The 20,955-nt window shown below is 35.5% G+C and overlaps 1 protein-coding gene across 1 annotated transcript in view; it reads right to left on the bottom strand.

Moving 5' to 3' along the window:
• The window catches only part of LOC144964703 (uncharacterized), a gene marked incomplete in the record, with an annotated part of 278,871 nt that overhangs the window by 41,574 nt on the left and 216,342 nt on the right, over positions 1-20,955 (bottom strand). Inside the window, 1 exon segment of the mRNA XM_078899236.1 lies at positions 19,982-20,055. Within this exon segment, the coding sequence (XP_078755362.1) occupies positions 19,982-20,055 (74 nt within the window).

Here is a 20,955-nt window from a genome sequence, read left to right as displayed (position 1 = left end):
TCTATCTCTATCTATCTATCATCTATCTATCTATCTATCTATCTATCTATCTATCTATCTATCTATCTATCTATCTATCTATCTATCTATCTATTCTATCTATCTATCTATCTATCTATCTATCTATCTATCTATCTATCTATCTATCTAATCTACTATCTATCTATCTATTCTATCTATATCTATCTATCTATCTATCTATCTATCTATCTATCTATCTATCTATCTATCTATCTATCTATCTATCTATCTATCTATCTATCTATCTATCTATCTATCTATCTATCTATCTATACTATCTATCTATCTATCTATCTATCTATCTATCTATCTATCTATCTATCTATCTATCTATCTATCTATCAAATCTATCTATCTATCTATCTATCTATCTATCTATCTATCTATCTATCTATCTATCATCTATCTATCTATCTATCTATCTATCTATCTATCTATCTATTCTATCTATCTATCTATCTATCTATCTATCTATCTATCTATCTATCTATCTATCTATCTATCTATCTATCTATCTATCTATCTATCTATCTCTCTATCTATCTATCTATCTATCTATCTATCTATCTATCTATCTATCTATCTATCTATTTGTTTAAAAAATATTTATTTATTTATTTATTCATGTATTTATTTATCTATTTACATTTCCCTATTGATTCATCTATTTATTTAATATTTTTTCTAGCGGAAGCTAGAACAAGAGGAAAAATTTATATTTTACATAGAAATGCATTTCCACTCCAAAAACTGAGGGTTTTAATAATACAATCAAATGAAACTTCTAAAATTAAGAGTTGTGTATATACCACATTTTAATGTGTCAACACTGGGCGACACAACAATATATATGCTTTGAAAAAAAAATAACTACTTCTTTAGAAATTCAAGGTTTGCCGCTTTTTGACAATTGTGGTGCCACTTTAGTCTATTGATACATGAAATAAATATCTCGTCAGAGCGGATAAATAGTGCTTGCCTGTGTACGATATTTACACCCCCCCCCCCTTAAAAAAAACAAACAAACAAATAATCCACCAAAAAAAAAAAATACCCAACACAAAACAAATAAACAAATTAAAATTCAAAATAATAATAATAAAATAAAATAAAAACAACTAAAACTACAACAACAATAAGAACATTATGAAAAAATAATAATAAAAAGAAACAAAAACAAAAAAATACGCACACACATATACACAAAGTAACAAACAAAAACAAAATAAAAACGCGTTTTACAAGATGTATCAAGCCAACAGCAACACTCAACATGTAGGACTCTATATATTTTACAATTATTTTTATATTTATCTTTTTTTTTTTTATCGACAGATAATAAATACAACGTTGTTAACGACCAGGCAGTAATTTCACACCTGGGTGCACGTGAAACAATGTGAGGAAAGAGCCCTCTCCGAGGACTCGACTTTGCGCCTAACAGGGACCTACAGGCGTCGGACCACAAGACCACAATAAAGCCCCATAATACAGCTAGATCTAGGCCATTTACATCCAAACACACGCGTAATCCAAAACAATAAAGATGGCTTACACAATATGTTTTCAAAGCAATTTAATGGCTCGGTTTAAGTGGCGATAAAGAGATCTTTAAAATGTATTAAACTATTTTAACCCTTTCCAGGCAAAATTCCGATTTAAATCGAACTCCAGGATATCATGAGACCCGCTTCAATAAAGGCCAAACCGCCTGGGAGAAAACTAAAACGGTTAGGCGTGCAGTTTGTTGTTAAGACCAAGACCTGATAATATTATAATTATATAAAAATAAATTATTGTAGGAAAAGAACCTATGTCCCACTGTTGTTAATGAGCTAAAAGTATAGTAAAGTGACAATAAACTGTCGCTGGTGTTGGTTTGGGGGGTTTTAACCGTTGTTTGTTTCAGCTTGGTAAATGCAGACCCTAGCTGAAAAGTTAAAAATTCGTAGTTTTTAGGAGACAGAAATTGTATTGCTATAGTTAACATTACAGATTTAATAATTTACCCTCACAATGATTAAATAACACTTTAAAATCCTTAATATTTTGCACTTTGACACCAACTTTCATTTTCAATGAGTTTTAATGACTTCTAGATCCTCGTGAAGTTCTGAAATTGGAGCCAAAATTTCGTAATTCTACGAATTTGTTGTATAAGTAGGCAGGTCTGTAAATGGCGTGGTATTGATGTTTGCTCCGAATTCAAAAGACAATTTTTAAAATATCATTTTCATGAAAACGCAGGATCGATTATCTAACTCTTCATGTTACGATATTTTTACATGGCGTTCTAATGCTGTTGTGATGTATGCCTGACTGAGGGGAAATGAAAGATGATGACAGAAAGGAGGGGGTAATTGGGGAAGGGTAGGGGGAGGAGGAGACGGAGAAGAGGAAAAATGGAAAGGAAGGTATAAAGCTGAGCCAATTTGAAGAAGGAGGATGTGAGGAAACGTAAGGAGGAAGAAAACATGGTGGAATTTTATGAACATTTCCACAAGTGATGGCGACTAACAGACAGAAAACAATCATGACAGTAGCAAACGACGATGACGTCAACCAAAATGACGACCAAAAAAATAAAATAGAATAAAACAACAACAATAACAACCGCAACACGAAAAAGAAAAAGAAAGCCCCCCCCCCCCCCCCCCCCCCAAAAAAAAAAAAAAAAGAAGAAAAGAAAGAAAAAAAAAAGGAAAAAAATATAGAAAAAACAAACAAAAAAAAAAACAACAAAAAACAAAAATCAAAAAACAAAACAACAAATAACAAACAAGAAAAAAACCCCCAAAAAATCAAACAAGCAAACAAAAAATCAATTCAACCTACAGTGATAACACTTTTCATGATTGCCCGTCGATCCAGCACCATCCCTTTCCTTGTCCAAAACAATCACTGACTGCCTGCCTGCCTTCCGTCAGTTACAGAGATTGTGTCACAAAGCAACCGTTGTTAGTCCATCTAAGATTATCATATCCTTTTAACATCTATGGTCCTTTTTAACCCGCAAATAATCACTGCCTGCCTGTCTTCCGTAGATGTTAACTGATCACTAAATTGCCTCGTAATGGTGTATGTAGTATCTATCTTATCGTTTTCAGATCTATGGTACTCTTTGACACTCAACACGACTACCAATCTGTTCAACACTATCCTGGTCCATAACGTTCTCTGCCTGCCATTATTCCATCAAGAATAGCGATCGATAAACCGCCTTACCTTGAGCCCCCTAAAAACCGTTATTGGTCTTTCTAGACGTCCTTTTCAAATCTATATTATGGGCACAGCTGGAATCTCGTGTTTTGTCACCACAACAATCTTATCCATGAAAACAGCTGTTCAATGAACACACAAATAATATATTCTAATCGTCCCTGTATTTTGAATCAGTTTGAAGAAACCGTCACGGAAATTTCCACTTTAACACTGGATTCCACTGCAAACATCAAAATAAAAGGAATGCCAACAATAACGAAACAAGAAGAAGATTGGAATTTTCAACACGAGCCGAGACTTAAAGCCGAACACGCCTAGTAAATAATAGTTTTCTTCCTTTAACACTGAGTATCTACAATTTTCTTTTCAAAACACATCCTGAACAAATTGACACGGCACCACGGCCAACTTATTTATACAATCGACTGTATGGGCCAACGACTTATTTGTTCTATTCATATGATATAAAAAGCAGTTGACATAACATTCCTACTTTGTTTTCGTTTATTATTATTATTGTTTTTACCAGCCGGAAATGTGGTCAAATCTTACCCCATTAGATCTAATATACTAAAAGTAATCAAAATTATTTACAGGTTTGTATGACTGTGGTAATTTGTGTTATTCTTTTGCCAGCCACAATTGTGAGCCTTTGCTCTTATCGCCTCATGATATAATTATTATTGAGAGTATGTGGTTCAGTAAAATGTACACAAGTTTTGACTAGCAAAACAATTGTAATTAAGACACAGACTTAGATGCAACCTTAACTGCTGATTGTCCGTTGAAGAGAATTTGACAAGAACCGATCACCTCTCTGGTTGGTTAAAAACAAGAAATTTAAAAAACAAAAACAAACGATGTTACGTCGACAGCATTCTATCTATTATATATCAAATACTATATCCCCGATTAAGCGCATCTTACTATTCCAGTTCTCTGGTGAACAGAATCACGAACATCAAAACAAACTACTTAAATAGGATGGGACTTCTCAATTGCATTCAAGTAAACCTTATTACCTGCTGCTGCACGCTGACAAAACAGTTCTTTTCTATTTTGGCCTGAAAACTGTTACTTAAAATATCGATCAATTAAAATAACTCAAACTTGTCAACAATGACAAAAAAAAAAACCTTTTATCAAGCAAGTCATAGAAGGAAGGAGTATTTATTCCAGTCTCAAGTTTGAAAAGATTTTAACAAGTCTCAAGTTAACTGATCGATCTTTGATGTATACGTTTACCGACCAAAATATTTTTTATTTTTAAATGTTTTGCCAGTTTCGAAAGAATAATTATTTCTTCGTGGCGCTCTATGATTGTTTAGTAAATACCGAACCATTCTATTGAAAGTAAGCTTTCATAATAGCAAGGTAAAAAACCTAATTTATCCTTTTCTCCTTTCTTATTTAAACAAAACACAAAACACCCAGTCATCCAGGAAAAAGAAAAAAGCTTACACGCATATTTGACTTCTTAGAGATGGTACCGAGGGAAATTCAGAATAAACAATTTGTCAGGAAACACTCGTCTGTATCAATCCTTTTAAAATTAAAAAAAACCCCACAATTACTAATTACGTAATCAAAGAAGAGAAGAAAAACAAATAAATCGTCAATAGCATCATCCACTTTTGGGGTTTTCCTTACCATAAAGGACAAATCCATCAGACTGCAATCAAAATGTATTTTTTTATTTATTCCAAGAAACTACATTTCAACAAAGACGACCACCAATTGATTAATCCATTTAAAGGAATGGGAAAACCCACAGCAAACAGTTACGACAATCCTAATTAAATCCACACACTAGCAAATTATTTATTTGTCGAACATCAAGTGGAAAAATAATAACTTTCACAGTTGGGTTTTTCCCAGGAGTACGGAATATATCTATAACTATTAAATTTTGAAAGAACGGAAATAATAAGAAATGATGAATAATATTCACGATTGTAAAAACAATGCGATCTGTCTGGCATTCTCTACTCGTCCTGGCCTATACGTCACAGCAATGAATACGATCCGTTGCTTTACTCATGACGACGGTGCTATGCCATCACAACTCACTTTCTCACCTTCCTCACTCACGTCCATGGAAGAATCCAAGAGTCAGCGATCTATTCACACATAACGCGTGCGCGCACGCACGCGCACACACAGCCAGTGTGGGCACGTGCCTGTTGATTCTAGGGGCTAACAGTGACCCCCCCCCCCCCTCTCTCTCTCTCTCTCTCTCTCTCTCTCTCTCTCTCTCTCTCTCTCTCTCTCTCTCTCTCTCTCTCTCTATCTATCTCTGTGCTAATTAAGGAGTTAATTTTACTAATATATATATATATATATATATATATATATATATATATATATATATATATATATATATATATATATATTATATAATTTTATTTATTTATTTTTTTTTTGCGGTTATTGAAGACTTAACGATACGGGCCGATTAATCCCCCCCCCCCCCCCACCCCCACCCGGTGGTCCTTTCCTGATGTGTGCAGTACATCTTTATAATTCTCAATACAGCTCATAATATGCTTGATAACAACAAGTAAATTGTTCCACAAGCGGAACGTATTTGGGGAAAATGAACAATATGGAAGGGATATTAAAAATTAATAAAACTTTTATATAGTTACTATTGGTTTACCGGTTCTACACAAGATAAAGTAATTTACAAACCTATTAAGTGTTATTCCAGTCTAAAGCTCAAGTGAAGCAAGTTATTAAAGAAATCGGTTATGGTGAGCTTTATCTCCGCGGGCTTTTGCTTAATAATAATAATAATAATAATATAATAATAATAATAATAATAATAATAATAATAATAATAATAATAATAATAATAATAATAAAAAATAATAATAATAATAATAATAATAATAATAATAATAATAATAATAATAATTATAATAATAATAATAATAATAATAATAATAATAATAATAATAATAATAATAATAATAATAATAATAATAATAATTGAGCTTTTATATAGCGCAATATCCACTAAACGTGCTGAAAGCGCTTTACAAGAGGTTCCTGACCGACAGCAACATTTAACATATAGGACGGGACATGACCCCTTTTAGGCAATATTACAATTTTTTTCGGACATAGACAACGGTGTTAACGACCAGGTACTCATTTTACACCTGATTACGGTGAGAAAATATGATAATAATAATAATAATAATAAGCATATTTATATAGCGCCTTTCGTCGAAACCTCAAAGCGCTTAAAAAACAAAAAACAAAAATAAAATAAAAAACCATTCAACCAAGGTATCAAAACAATTAAGAGCATTAAAGGGCATCAATACATCATCAATATAAATGTCATATACAATACATTTAAAATTCAATTAAGTAAATATTTCCTGAAAAGATGTGTTTTCAGGGCTTTTTTTGATCATGAGTAAAGAGCCTTCTCCAAGGACCCAGGACCTTCCGATCCGAAAGCGAGTGTCATACCACTAGACCACATAGCCGCACGATAATAATAACAACAACAATAATAATAATAATAATAATGATGATAATAATAATAATAATAATAATAATAATAATAATAATAATAATAATAATAATAATAATAATAATAATAATAATAATAATAATAATGATAATAATAATAATAATAATAATAATAATAATAATAATAATAATAATAATAATAATAATAATAATAATAATAATAATAATAATAATAATAATGACATTGTGCATTGACCTTAGGTTTGGTTTGTTGCTGCTGATCTTTTGTTTGTTTGTTTGTATTATGGTGTTTTTTTTTTTTTTGTTCTGTTTTGTCGTTTGTTCGTTTTTCAGCCTTGAACCGACAATAACAATTGCTTTCTACCCATTGGAGAGGATTCCAGTTAATAGAAACGTACTCTTCGCCAGATCTATCAATATCCGTCCCTGATTCTCAAACACTGCTGTGTGGACATGGCGAGAAGGGGGGGGAGAGAAAATTTATAATCTATCCAAAAAAAAATTCAGACAGGTCGTTACAGGGTACAGGGTTAAGAACGAAGGATAAAGGCAAATTGCACACTGTGTATATACTAAAGATTTCTATATATCTAGAGTGTACACATAACACGGTTTGATCTCTTTATCCATCCCCGACATCAAACACCGTGTTCACACCTGTGATGGTTTTACAAGCTAAGTGCACCAAGGACGACACGCACATCCTATCTAAACACTTGTGTACTGAATCCTGAATCCATGCTTGTGTATCAACTCAGAGTGGCTCCAAGCATTAAAAATACAGAAATTTACAAGTACAATCATCATCCCCCCCCCCCCCCCCCCCCCCCCCCCCCCCCCCCCCCCCCCCCCCCCCCCCCCCCCCCCCCCCCCCTCTCCTCCTCCTCTCTCTCTCTCTCTCTCTCTCTCTCTCTCTCTCTCTCTCTCTCTCTCTCTCTCTCTCTCTCTTTTGTTTGTTTTGTTTGTTTGTTGCTTTAGGTCTCTTCCAACACAATTGAGGTTATATGAGAGACCGCTGAAACAAAAAAACAAGCAATCTAACAAAGATAGTACAAATGTAAATCAAAATCATAACCTAAAGATATCATAAGCTAAATTATAAATAACCAAGAACAAACAGGCAGAAGATTTACAGAAAAAAAATATCCCCTGTCAAAAATACAATCACAAACCAAAGAAGCAGGATAGGCTAGTAAAGAGAAGAAGAAACGACATCACTATCGGATCGTACACCCATGCGAACATCATAGGTATATGATTCAAGGGTGATGCTCCCATCCAACCACCCGCTCTCTCTCTCTCTCTCTCTTTCTCTCTCTCTCTCTCTCTCTCTCTCTCTCTCTCTCTCTCTCTCTCTCTCTCTCTGTGTGTGTGTGTGTGTGTGTGTGTGTGTGTGTGTGTGTGTGTCTGCGTGTGTGTGTTTATTGAGGAATTGGTTTTAATTTTTTCTTGTCACAGAAGATATACTTTGGATGCGGGCCAAGTGAGTTGACATTACCCCATCCCTCGTAAAATTTACAAAGACACCCCCCCCCCCCCCCCCCCTTCAAAAGGTCCTGGGTTCAAGCCTCGCTCGGCGCATAGTTGAATCCTTGTTTGAAGCTGTCTATTTGTTTGTTTTTATTTTTATTCCTTTTCTTTTTTAATTTCGTGTATTTTATTTCCAAACCATTCAATTCGACACGTTCAAATTAGTATACGTTGGTTCAAACAAAATGAAATGAAATTCGAAATCAGTATTCTGAAAGCAAGTCAAACGGGCCGAGGAGTCGACCGCCAAAAGTTCTCCATGCGTTCAGACAGAATATTACAGAGTTATAGTTGCTCACCGAACGGACACCGAACGAACGACTTACCGATCACGTGATCAGTTTTTTTTCGCGTCCTCTCGTCTAATCTCGTCACTCCGGAATAGAAAGAGGAGGCGGAGCTAAAATGATATAACGCAATGAAAGTTCTGTCCGATAACGGGTGGGGGATATCACCTCTCCAAAACTTACCTTATTATATGAGATCTTGAGATTCTTATCCAATCATCGATTGCTCGTTTGACAGTTCGCTTGTGAACAGTTAGGAGACCATCTCTTGATTTATGGGCAGGCGGCTTTGCGTAAAGGCGGTGAGTGTTGTATACATCAAAGAGTACCGCTGACCGATGGGTAAATAGTGATTGTGTAACCCAAAAGCCCTGCCAACTCGACTGCAAGGTCTTGTATGTAATAGTTGCGTCACCATATCAACGCTCAGGAATTAATTAGTGAGGACTCTCAGTATATATATATTTAAAAAACAAACAACGCTTTTGAATCACACGAGATACATCAGTGTGCTCGTCGCATTGAGAATTGAAAAATGAGATATAAATCAAGAAAACCGACCGGAAAATAAAGAAACTATCATTAAATTAAAAAAATTGAGCAATATTTTTTTCAAAATCAATCTACTAGAAAAAATTTTTATTTCTAAACCTATTTTTGTGAAACAAAGATAAATGTTCTCCTTTTTTCAAGCTGATTCAAACAATGTGGTTTTCAAATTTATCGTATACGTAATCATAATAAATAAAAACGACTTAAAGTGTGTGGCGATCGGTAAAGATGATGTTGAGATAGTTGACTATTTTAAATATTTAGGAATAACCATTGATAGTTCCCTCAATTTCTCTCAACATATTAATATAATTTCTAAGAAAGTTGCCCAAAGATTATACATCCTAAGGAAATTGAGAACATTTCAAGTAAGGAAGAAAACTATGTTAAGAGTTTATGACTCATTGATTAAAAGTGTAATTGCGTTTGGCTGCACCATATGGTTTGGAGGATGCCGACTTAAAGATAAATCAAAAATTTCAAAATCTATCAAAGAGGCATCAAAAATAATAAACCATCCTCTTGATGGAGTAGAAAGAATTCATGGAAAAGCAATAGAAAGGAAAGCATTCTCAATTACCAACAATAAAAAACATATTTTATACCATGAATTTAGTCTTTTACCATCTGGGAGAAGGTTTTGTCAGATTAAATGTAGAACTAACAAGTATAAATCAACGTTCGTTCCATCAGCAATAAAAATTTTGAATATTTCATATGGTACAGAAAAACCAAGGATTGATTCGTTGACTGATTAACTGATTAATTTATTTAATGTAAGATTAACTGACCAATTGATAATGATGATAATTTTTGGTGTCGAATTGCCACAATCGTAACAAATTGAAAACGAAATGAATATGTTTATGTTGTGTATATAGCACGTGTGAAAGAAAGAAAGAGAGAGAGAGAGAGAGAGAGAGAGAGAGAGAGAGAGAGAGAGAGAGAGAGAGAGAGAGAGAGAGAGAGAGAGAGAAAATAAGTAGGAGTGAAATATCTGTTCAATCTTAGTTATCGTTTAACATTATAACAAGTGTAACTAAATGACAAATTGCCATATTTATGGACAATAAAGATCTATTATTATTATTATTATTATTTGGAAGCTCCCGAGAAAGGTATTTTTGTGTAATCTCTTTCACACACACGCGCGCGCACACACACACAAACACACACACACACACAAACATATACAAACAATACACATCTATTGCCTATATTATTAATGTTAATCCCATGCTGATTGTCACTACCCCCCCCCACCCCCCCAACCATTTCCACCATCCAAGTACCGGCGGCATTTTCTCTTTGATTTCGTATCATGGTCTACCCGAAGCCCAACACCTCGATCGTTTGTGGGTCAACCCCCCACCCCTCCCCCCTCCCCCCACCTTCGCCTGTAATCAATTTATAATTTTCTCTTTGTATTGGTTAGAATCAGCGTGGGTGCGCAACTGGATGCGCGGGTTGACGGAGGTAGGAAACAATAACAAACCCACATGGTTGCCATTACCTCCACCATCATTCTCGCTCACGGTTTGTGGAAAGCACTTCATTACAGGCACGTAATAGTGAATCTAGTTTTTGTTTTGAACATTTCTATTATTATTCTTTGTAAATTGACCCATATTAAAAGAAACATACAAACAAAACAGGCATGACCAGTCACTAACAATGCCGTGTAGTGTGTAGACAGTAACACAGTACGGTGAACATGACTGACACTGGAATCGGAATGTCGGAACCCATGAGTCGTTCGCAACTCTGCCTCACGTATTCATTTAATCAGTCAATTTAATTTTTATTAAGCTTGCGTAAAACATACAAACAAAAAAGACATGACCAGTCACTAACAATGCAGTGTAGTGTGTAGACAGTAACACGGTACGGTGAACATGAATGACACTGGGATCGGAATGTCGGAACCCAGTAGTCGTTCGCAACTCAGCCTCGCGTACTCATTTAATCAGTCAATTTAAATTTCATTTAGCTTGCCTATTCTTCAAGTTTATGTTATATTCACTTTTTCTATTTAAAAAGGGTAATCCAAACAGACCATAAAAACGATTTTATAATAAGCCGACTTCAACTTCCATCACTTACGACACGAACTTATTTTGGGTGGTTTTTTTTTAACAAAACCGTTTGACTCAAACTAAAGCTTCGGCATTGGATAAGGAGCGAGGTCCCTGTTGCCATCTTGCTTAGTTTATACAGAGACTGGGTTGCCAGCTTGGCTGTTCTTGATAAATAGTAGTAAATAGCACAACCTTGTGCAATGAGAGATAGAGAGAGAGAGATTTTGAACAAAAAACGAATATCTCTCTCTCTCTCTTACCCTCTCTCTCTCTCTCTCTCTCTCTCTCTTGCCCTCTCTCTCTCTCTCTCTCTCTCTCTCTCTCTCTCTCTCCCTCCCTCTCTCTCTCTCTTCCTATTTCATCTGTCACACTGTTTGACAATCTTCTTCACCTGGCTCACTTGTACTTGTAATATCGGGTGTAAGGTAAAATTTTGAACAATTATTATTATTTATAAAATGCAGAAACTTTGCAAATAAACCGATAGACTAGATATTAATTCGATTCGAAAAGTGGAACACAAAAGGAGAATTTGCGAATACCCGGTCCAGAAATAAGCGTCATGGTCTTATTTATAAAGTGCAGAATCTTTGCAAATAAACGGATAAAATAGAGATTAATTCGATTCGAAAAGTGGAACACAAAAGCAGAATTTGCGAATGCCCGGTCCAGACATAAGTGTTATGGTCTTATTTATAAAATCTAGAAACTTTGAAAATAAACGGACAAGATAGAGATTCATTCGATTCGAAAAGTGGAACACAAAAGCAGAATTTGCGAATGCCCGGTCCAGACATAAGCGTTATGGTCTTATTTATAAAGTGCAGAAACTTTGCAAATAAACGGATAAGATAGAGATTCATTCGATTCGAAAAGTGGAACACAAAAGCAGAATCTGCGAATGCCCGGTCCAGACATAAGCGTCATGGTCTTATTTATAAAGTGCACAAACTTTGCAAATAAACGGATAGACTAGATGTTATTTCGATTCGAAAAGTGGAACACAAAAGGAAAATTTGCGAATACCCAGTCCAGACATAAGCGTCATAGTCCTATTTATAAAGTACAGAATCTTTGCAAATAGACGGATAAAATAGAGATTAATTCGATTCGAAAAGTGGAACACAAAAGCAGAATTTGCGAATGCCCGGTCCAGACATAAGCGTTATGGTCTTATTTATAAAGTGCAGAATCTTTGCAAATAGACGGATAAAATAGAGATTAATTCGATTCGAAAAGTGGAACACAAAAGCAGAATTTGCGAATGCCTGGTCCAGACATAAGCGCTATGGTCTTATTTATAAAGTGCAGAAACTTTGCAAATAAACGGAAAAAACAGATTAATTCTAATCGAACAGTGGAACACAAAGGCAGAATTTGCGAACAACCGGTCCAGACATAAGCGTTATGGTCTTATTTATAAAATCTAGAAACTTTGCAAATAAACGGATAAAATAGAGATTAATTCGATTCGAAAAGTGGAACACAAAAGCAGAATTTGCGAATGCCCGGTCCAGACATAAGCGTTATGGTCTTATTAATAAAATGCAGAAACTTTGCAAATAAACGGATAGACTAGATATTAATTCGATTCGAAAAGTGGAACACAAAAGCAGAATTTGCGAATGCCCGGTCCAGACATAAGCGCTATGGTCTTATTTATAAAGTGCAGAAACTTTGCAAATAAACGGAAAAAAATAGAGATTAATTCTAATCGAACAGTGGAACACAAAGGCAGAATTTGCGAACAACCGGTCCAGACATAAGCGTTATGGTCTTATTTATAAAGTGCAGAAAATTTGCAAATAAACGGATAAGATAGAGATTCATTCGATTCGAAAAGTGGAACACAAAAGCAGAATTTGTGAAATCCCGGTCCAGGCATAAGCGTCATGGTCTTGTTTAAATGAAACAATGCCATTTTAAAAAATATATGGTCAATGAGTAATTAAGCTAAATATGCGGAGTTCAAATAGATAACTTGATCTGTGAATTTTTTTAATAATTAGCTGTTTTTATTCTCCATCATTTAGGTTATGTGATTAAGTTTATAATTGAAATACAAACTTTATCTCACTTATCAATGTTTTGCAATAAAGGAGAGTGTGAGTGAACCTGAGCAAAGGAAATTATTTGAGAGAGTGATATTTATCATGCTTTTCAGTTTGTAGTTGAATTCTAGAATGGATTCTTTATAGTTCTCATTGATTGTATGTCAGTATGTCAGTCTTTAGGACACCGATTACCCTAATGCGGCCACAATTTACAATGTGACGGCCACAGACCCGTTAAACGCAGAGTGGGGTATTGTTGTTTGCAAGTAATGCTATGGTTTTAATATTAATAGGATATCTGTCTCCTATTAAAATACATTCCTGTGTTGGATTTTGGATTAAATTCATGTCTTCTTCGGATTTTGGGATATTTAATTTTCATGGATTGTGATTGTGATTTTCAAGACTATTAATGTAAGTAAATGCCCAAATAGATATTTTTATTCATTTATTCTTTATTTTTTTTTTTTAGTTTTGTTTTGTTTTGAAGCATTTATTATAAGAAATATTGATCATATGCACTTATACACCAAAGACTATATCCTTTCAACTGCTTATTATTATTATTATTATTATTATTATTATTATTATTATTATTATTATTGTTATTATTATTATTATTATTATTATTATTATTATTATTATTATTATTATTATTATTATTATTATTATTATTATTATTATTATTATTATATAATAATAATAATATAATAATAATAATAATAATAATAATAATAATAATAATAATAATAATAATAATAATAATAATAATAATAATAATAATAATAATTAATAATAAGTGCATTGAGTGAAATCCCAATCATGGTTGCCCAAATAAAACTGGCGCTAGAATCCCGACTACCTGTCTAAACGAATGTTGTTTGTACGATACATACTAACTACATGTTCAATATCGGGGGCAGAAAATATACGTTTGGTTTTATGAAATTAAAACAGTAGTCCCACATTGTTCTTTGATGTTATTTGTGGTTGCATTTGCTTTGAAACTTACACATTATATTGTGTTACATTGTTTACAAAATATTTCTGGTACTCGTATGCATGTGTAGTCAAAGGACCACCGGTCAATCGTGTTCTTTATTATTTTATTATTAATTTTGGCTTGACATCTTACATATGTGAATTTGACAGGTTGTTATGGATGGTAATTATAACATTAAGTGATTTTTAAACATTTTTACGGCGTTTTAAATGTCTTTCTTGCATTCATTGCCGAGCACCTCCACTTTTCTGTTACTATTTTAACGATCAGCTGATTTTCTCTTGCCTCCCCTTTAATTTCGCGGACTTTTTTCAGAACGAGGCGTGGGAGTGGCTAATAGAGCGCCACGTGCACAATTATATGAATGACACTGACCTCGCCCCTCCCCTAACACAAGCCAACAGCAACCCAAGCTATCCTCTATCACGTGACCTTAGATCCGATGCTGCATACCGCTTGAGAGTCTTCACTATCCAGATCTCGTTCATGGTCACGTGAGAAGGCTCTATCCTTTCGGGTTCGGGTTCGGCGTCTCGTTCGACCCGATTTCGTTAAAAGCCTATTGCTGGACACCCCCAAACACCTTTGGCCAGATGTCTTAAGATTTAAGAATATTGACAAATTGAGACACATCGATATTCCAGCCACAGAGGGGGGGGGGGGGTTGATTTGTTTGTTTGTTGCTTTAGGTCTCTTCCAACACAATTGAGGTTATATGAGAGACCGCTGAAACAAAAAAACAAGCAATCTAACAAAAATAGTACAAATGTAAATCAAAATCATAACCTAAAGATATCATAAGCTAAATTATAAATAACCAAGAACAAACAGGCAAAATATTTACAGAAAAAAAATATCCCCTGTCAAAAATACAATCACAAACCAAAGAAGCAGGATAGGCTAGTAAAGAGAAGAAGAAGCGACATCACTATCGGATCGTACACCCATGCGAACAGCATAGGTATATGATTCAAGGGTGATGCTCCCATCCAACCACCCGCAAAGGTGATTTGTCAGTGAACAAAAGTGTAGATGTATTTCTACATAAACGACCTGGGGAACATTGACACCTTCAAGGAACCATAACTCTGCCAGCCTTGCCCTTCAAGTCAGACCGAAGTCTTATCAAAGCTGATAATCGCCAAGGTCTACCTACCTCTGAACCGCAAACAAGCGCGTACACACACACACACACACACACACACACACATATATATATATATATATATATATATATATATATATATATATATATATATATATATATATATATATATATATACAAAAAAGAAGGGAGAAAAAACCCGCCACACATCATATTGTCATATTGTGAAACCTCAAAGAAAGTCATTTCACAACTGCAGCCTATCACATAATATAATATTCACCCTTGCAGAGAAAGTTGTTCTTTCTTTTCATTTCCTTTTCTTTTCTTTTTTTTTTTTTCTTTTTTTTTTTTTTTAACGATGTAAACCTTCTAGCAGACACCACCTGTAGTCTATCGATAATCAATGTATCAACAATCGATAACCTGTAAAAACTCCTCTCTCCCCCGCCCCCCCCCCCCTTCCCCTCATAATGAGTGATAAATCCCCACAAAATACCTCACACATTCTTGGCATTTTCATTTAGACAACAAATAACTTGGTATTTCCTTTCCACCGATTTCCTGCGAATACATTTCCATTTGACACTTCGGTTACAAAAGGTCAAGGTCAAATTTCCAATCGATAATAATTCTTGAGGCTAATCGAGTCCAGATTTGAGCGGGTAGGAGAACGGAATCACATCCGACCCAGCAAACAGCCTCAAACACTCCGACACGCCAACAGGAAAACGTTCGCAATAAAATAATGAAAAAGTTTGAATGGATCAAAATGTAACATAAACGTTTGGTCTACAAAATAAACAATAAACAGAAAAGATAAATAATAATAATATTCTTTTTTAAACAACTAACCCGGGATGTTTTGGGGAGATGGTGGGGGGCGAGGGGGGGGGGGGCGGGGGGGGGGGCGAGAGGAACAAAGACCAAAAGCATTTTCCCAATCAGTTATATACTGAGATCTTTAAAGGTGGCCATTCCAATACGACAAAATGTTTCACTGATGACACACGCCATACCTTAAGCGGAAGCAGAGCATTAAATGGTGCAACCACAGAAGTCTACCTTAGCTCTGTAGGTCCCATCTCCATCGGCGGTTTACTTACTAAACGTTTAGCTCAGGAAATTGAAAACAGTGCAAAATATAATATTAGGTCATAGACTCAGGGTCCAAATTGGGCTGTGCCCTAGCTGATCTAAAACCATGGCCTTAGTGAGGCAAAGCAAAGGTATTGGAAGATAATTTGTTGCTCTTTGAGAATGATACAACAATTAATTCCCCCCCCCCCCCCCCTCACATTTTCTAAATCCGTAAATATATAATTATCTGCTAACCCAAACTTTTGAGGAATTTCATTTCCCATAAGCGGGCGGTAGGTAGATCAATGGATAGACCAACTAAGCAACCTCACCCAGTGTTTGTTATTGTTTCACTCGCCAAGATGTTAGAAAAAATATTCCACATTAAAACGATATCTGTTTAATGTCTTCCTACCTGGGATAAAATCAACTCACACCTTGAAATTCCATTGTGCCATTAGCTATCATTTAAAACTCTATTTCCACCTGTCGACACCTGAGTTCTGCCTACCTCACAGGTACATCGACCTAATGTTACTTCAAGCATCTCCAACCAACCTGTTAGAACTGACATACCTAACCTACTATCACTATCACTCCCTAAACACAGACCTACCAACTTGAAATTTTAAAAAAATAAAAAATATCGGGCTTGTCTCATGGCTAAAAATATTCGTAGGTAATGTTCAAGAAAAATACGAGAACAGTATTAAAGAAGGAAGGAAAGAAGAAAGTGAAGTTACACAGTGCTCTGAGCGTTTATGCTTCGTCTTCATTTTCTGATGATGAAACAGCATAATTCAGCATGTAGGGCGACACATACAACCTTTTAAGCGTTAGCACAATTTCCGGACCAAAACATTGCTGCTTTAAACAAGAGGGGCTTCGAATTTAACGTCCATCTCCGATAATAGGACGAAGCAAATATATGCAAAATGCCTTTCTTATGTATATCGTTGAGGGGTCGACACCTTAGACCTACTTTAGGTGGTGTTGTGAGTCCAAGGCTGTACTTATAATATACCACAACAACACAAATTGTAAACAGAGCTAAGCGGGTATCTTAGAGGAGGAATTAGAGTAACTCTCTCAGGATCGAGGTGTGGTAGTGGTGTGTGTTTGTGTGTGTGTGTGGGGGGGGGGGGGGGTCCTGCCGATAGTCAATATCAGATTTGGGTTTATGACTGAAAAGAAATCTTTATAAATTAAACAGCCAGTCCACATGAAGATAGAATGAAATACTTTAAAGTCCTTAAATAGTATAAAACTTTCCTTGTCAACAAATGTTATTGAATAGAAGAGAAAAAAAAAGCATATTATGGGACAGAGTGTCGAAAATTAGCAGCATACGAATTATCCGTAGCAGTTGGTGTGTCTGGACTAATCTACCTGTGCATACTTCTTGGCAATCCTAACATACGAATATCTGTAACAACATCGAATTCGCTATGTCTGTGGTTCCAGAACGCTGCTTGTAAGCAACGCTTTGGGGGAAACCCCGACAGAAAATATAAATTATTATAATAAAAATAATAAACGGTGTTAAAGCTGTTACTAGCGACGAAAATAATCCACCATCATACCGATAATACCGACATTCCGATATCAAAAGACAACTCAATAAAAACCGAAAGTACACGGGAAAGGATATGTAGGACAAGGGGAATAACTATGTCGTTGTTCGGTATGTCGTTGTTAGCGTGAACTTTTCGGGGAGTTATTTGGTAACAATGACGAGTAGAAGTATTTCTGGTATTCAAGTAAATACAGCTCTCCATCTCCCGTCTTCTCCTCATTTTCCTCCATCTCTTCAGTTTCCTCATCCCTCTTCGACTCCTCTACTCTCAACGTCTCTGAATTAACACTTCAATAGTGAAGTCCCGACGGTTCAACTGATAGAGCCCTCGACTCGACTCACAACCAAAGAAACCGGTATTCATCTCGGGTTCAGTCAAGGATTGTTCTCAACACTTCTATGTTCTGAACCCTCCGTGAGTCAAACACTGTTTGGGTAGCTGGATCTCTTTGATCTGGTAGAAATACTCTACTCAGCATTCTGGCGTTTTATCCAAATGGTAGCAGAAATTATTGTTAGTACTTGTTTAACGCTACGCGTTTAACAAGACGTTCGTACTTTGTGCCCGATCTAACAGCTACCCAATAACTACTGGGTTGGCAGATGATTCAGAAAGAGAAAACCTCGATTAGGCCTGGGGTCAATGCTGATTCTCTTGCTGGTTGAGCATGGGCTCTGACTCTGAGCTCTGGGGATTCCTTAAGGGATTAACTTAGCTTGACTGAGAGAGCTATAAGGAACCAAAATGTACATTACATCCGGTACAATTTGCCTGGTAAGCGGTAATTTATTTCGTACGGTACTCTTATAACATTTAAATACGCCACTTGCTTTAGCCAGGTACTCGTTGACAACCGAGTTGAATGGGACGTGCCTGGTTAAAAAGAAGCAATGTCGGATTCAGTCAGAACTTTGTTATTGTCACCCATCCTGTCACTGAGAGAGAGAGAGAGAGAGAGAGAGAGAGAGAGAGAGAGAGAGAGAGAGAAAGATATATATATATATATATATATATATATATATATATATATATATATATCAGCGGTATAGCCTTTGCTTCGTACCCGAAAGGTACCTAGTTCAACTACCCTCGCGCTGTGTGGCCTTGCGCCAGCCATAGCTCACTTTGCGGCGCTGCACTGCGGCTAACGCCTGGGTTAATTCAGTCTTCTCTTGGATGAAATCCTAAAGAAAAATTTCCCCTTAGGGATGAATAAAGGGACTTTTATTTATTTTAAATATCCTTTTTTTACACCCGAACTAATAAATATTTCGAGTGAACATAAATTGACCGAAATAATATAAAAGGCGTTTTCCTATTGTATTTTTATTTGGCAATATTGAATAGTGAGCATACAACTCTAGGTCAGCTTACTCGATACCGGAAATTCCCGACATGAAAACCATACGTATTTCCCCACAATGAAAATCGCAATAGGCTGAGCGTGGGTGTTTGATAATAAAATAATAGGATAAAAAGAAGTAGACAACTATCCCACATTTCATTACGCGAATCAAAATATTGGCGTCGGCACAAGGACACCATCGATGATAATTTATTACAGACGACACAACGATCGGAAACGATGGTTTCGACGATAATGCTGCTTCTAATTGAAAGAAAACGTCGAATCTTATTCAGTGCGCAACAGACTGAGAGGTTTTCTGCTTCTCGCAAGGAGTAATTCGAAACTATTCTCTTTGGTGCACTGTTTTCAGGCCGTGCAGTGGACAATTTAAAGCAAAGCGCTGGGAATATCTAAAGTAAACATGACACAAGCATTAATAAAAATAAATAATAATAATAAGAACAACAAAAGTCATTTGATGGTGTCTCTTAGCGCAGGAATGAATGTTTGAAGCTTTTCGCAATATACGCCCTGAGCCGTAGCTTATCAATCTCCGGCGACAATGTTAAAAAGGCTATAATGGACAAGTCAGACAGAGTTGAAAAATCATAATTTACCTTTGGAGGCCGACTTTTATCACACCAAGACTTGAGATCCTTACAACAGTTTTCGTGGACATTCATCAGACAATCTGTAGACAAACCAACAGAAGCTACGTTTAAAACAAATATTAAGACTTATTTTATTAGAAAATAATTGATAAGACTAAAAACCAGTGTCCGGTCTGTGTTGTATAATTTATTTTTCTTGATATGAATGCTTAGGAATGTTTTGTGTTTGACCTGTAATTGCAGTATTGATATCTGTATTGAAAAGGCGCTTAGAGCTGTTTATATATGGAATAGGCGCGGTATAAATCATTTACAATATTACTAATATTAAGAGTAATAATATAATGTGGCGTCACCAAATCGTATATACTGCATACTGTCGTATACTGAACAATATAGATATTTATTTTCTTCTTCTCCAGTTTGGCCTGAAATATTTTACTTCGAATATTGATCGATTACTGTGACCGCAATTTGTCAAAAAGACTAAAACTGGAGACTCCAAAGAAGACTTAAACCTAAGACATCAATAAATAATGTAGTGGTGTCAATGTGTGTATAACGCGTTCCATGTAGAATCGTCTTCTCACAGAGATTTCGGGTGTAAGAGTTGGACATAGTTGGGTGGGGTGGGGGGCACCGTAAATTGTATTAGTATTACGATTTATAAGTTTTCTGGTCAAAATGGGAGAGAGAGAGAGAGAGAGAGAGAGAGAGAGAGAGAGAGAGAGAGAGTGTGTGTGTGTGTGTGTATGAGAGAGAGAGAGAGAGAGAGAGAGAGAGAGAGAGAGAGAGAGAGAGAGAGAGAGAGAGAGAGAGAGAGAGAGAGAGAGAGACGTTTTTAGTCTTCAGCGGTTTGTGAAAATGTTGGGTTTTTTTTTTAATTTTTGGCTTGCATTTTTCGATCTGAATTGTCTGCCACTGTATTTGATTTGTATTATGCAAGTGAAAGGACGCTGATTTATTTATTGATTTATCTA

Source organism: Berghia stephanieae, chromosome 2, assembly GCF_034508935.2.
Source record: "Berghia stephanieae isolate SIO BIC M18660-M18661 chromosome 2, UCSD_Bste_1.3, whole genome shotgun sequence".
Lineage (NCBI taxonomy): Eukaryota > Metazoa > Mollusca > Gastropoda > Nudibranchia > Aeolidiidae > Berghia > Berghia stephanieae.
This window is presented reverse-complemented; position numbering and strand designations above follow the sequence as displayed.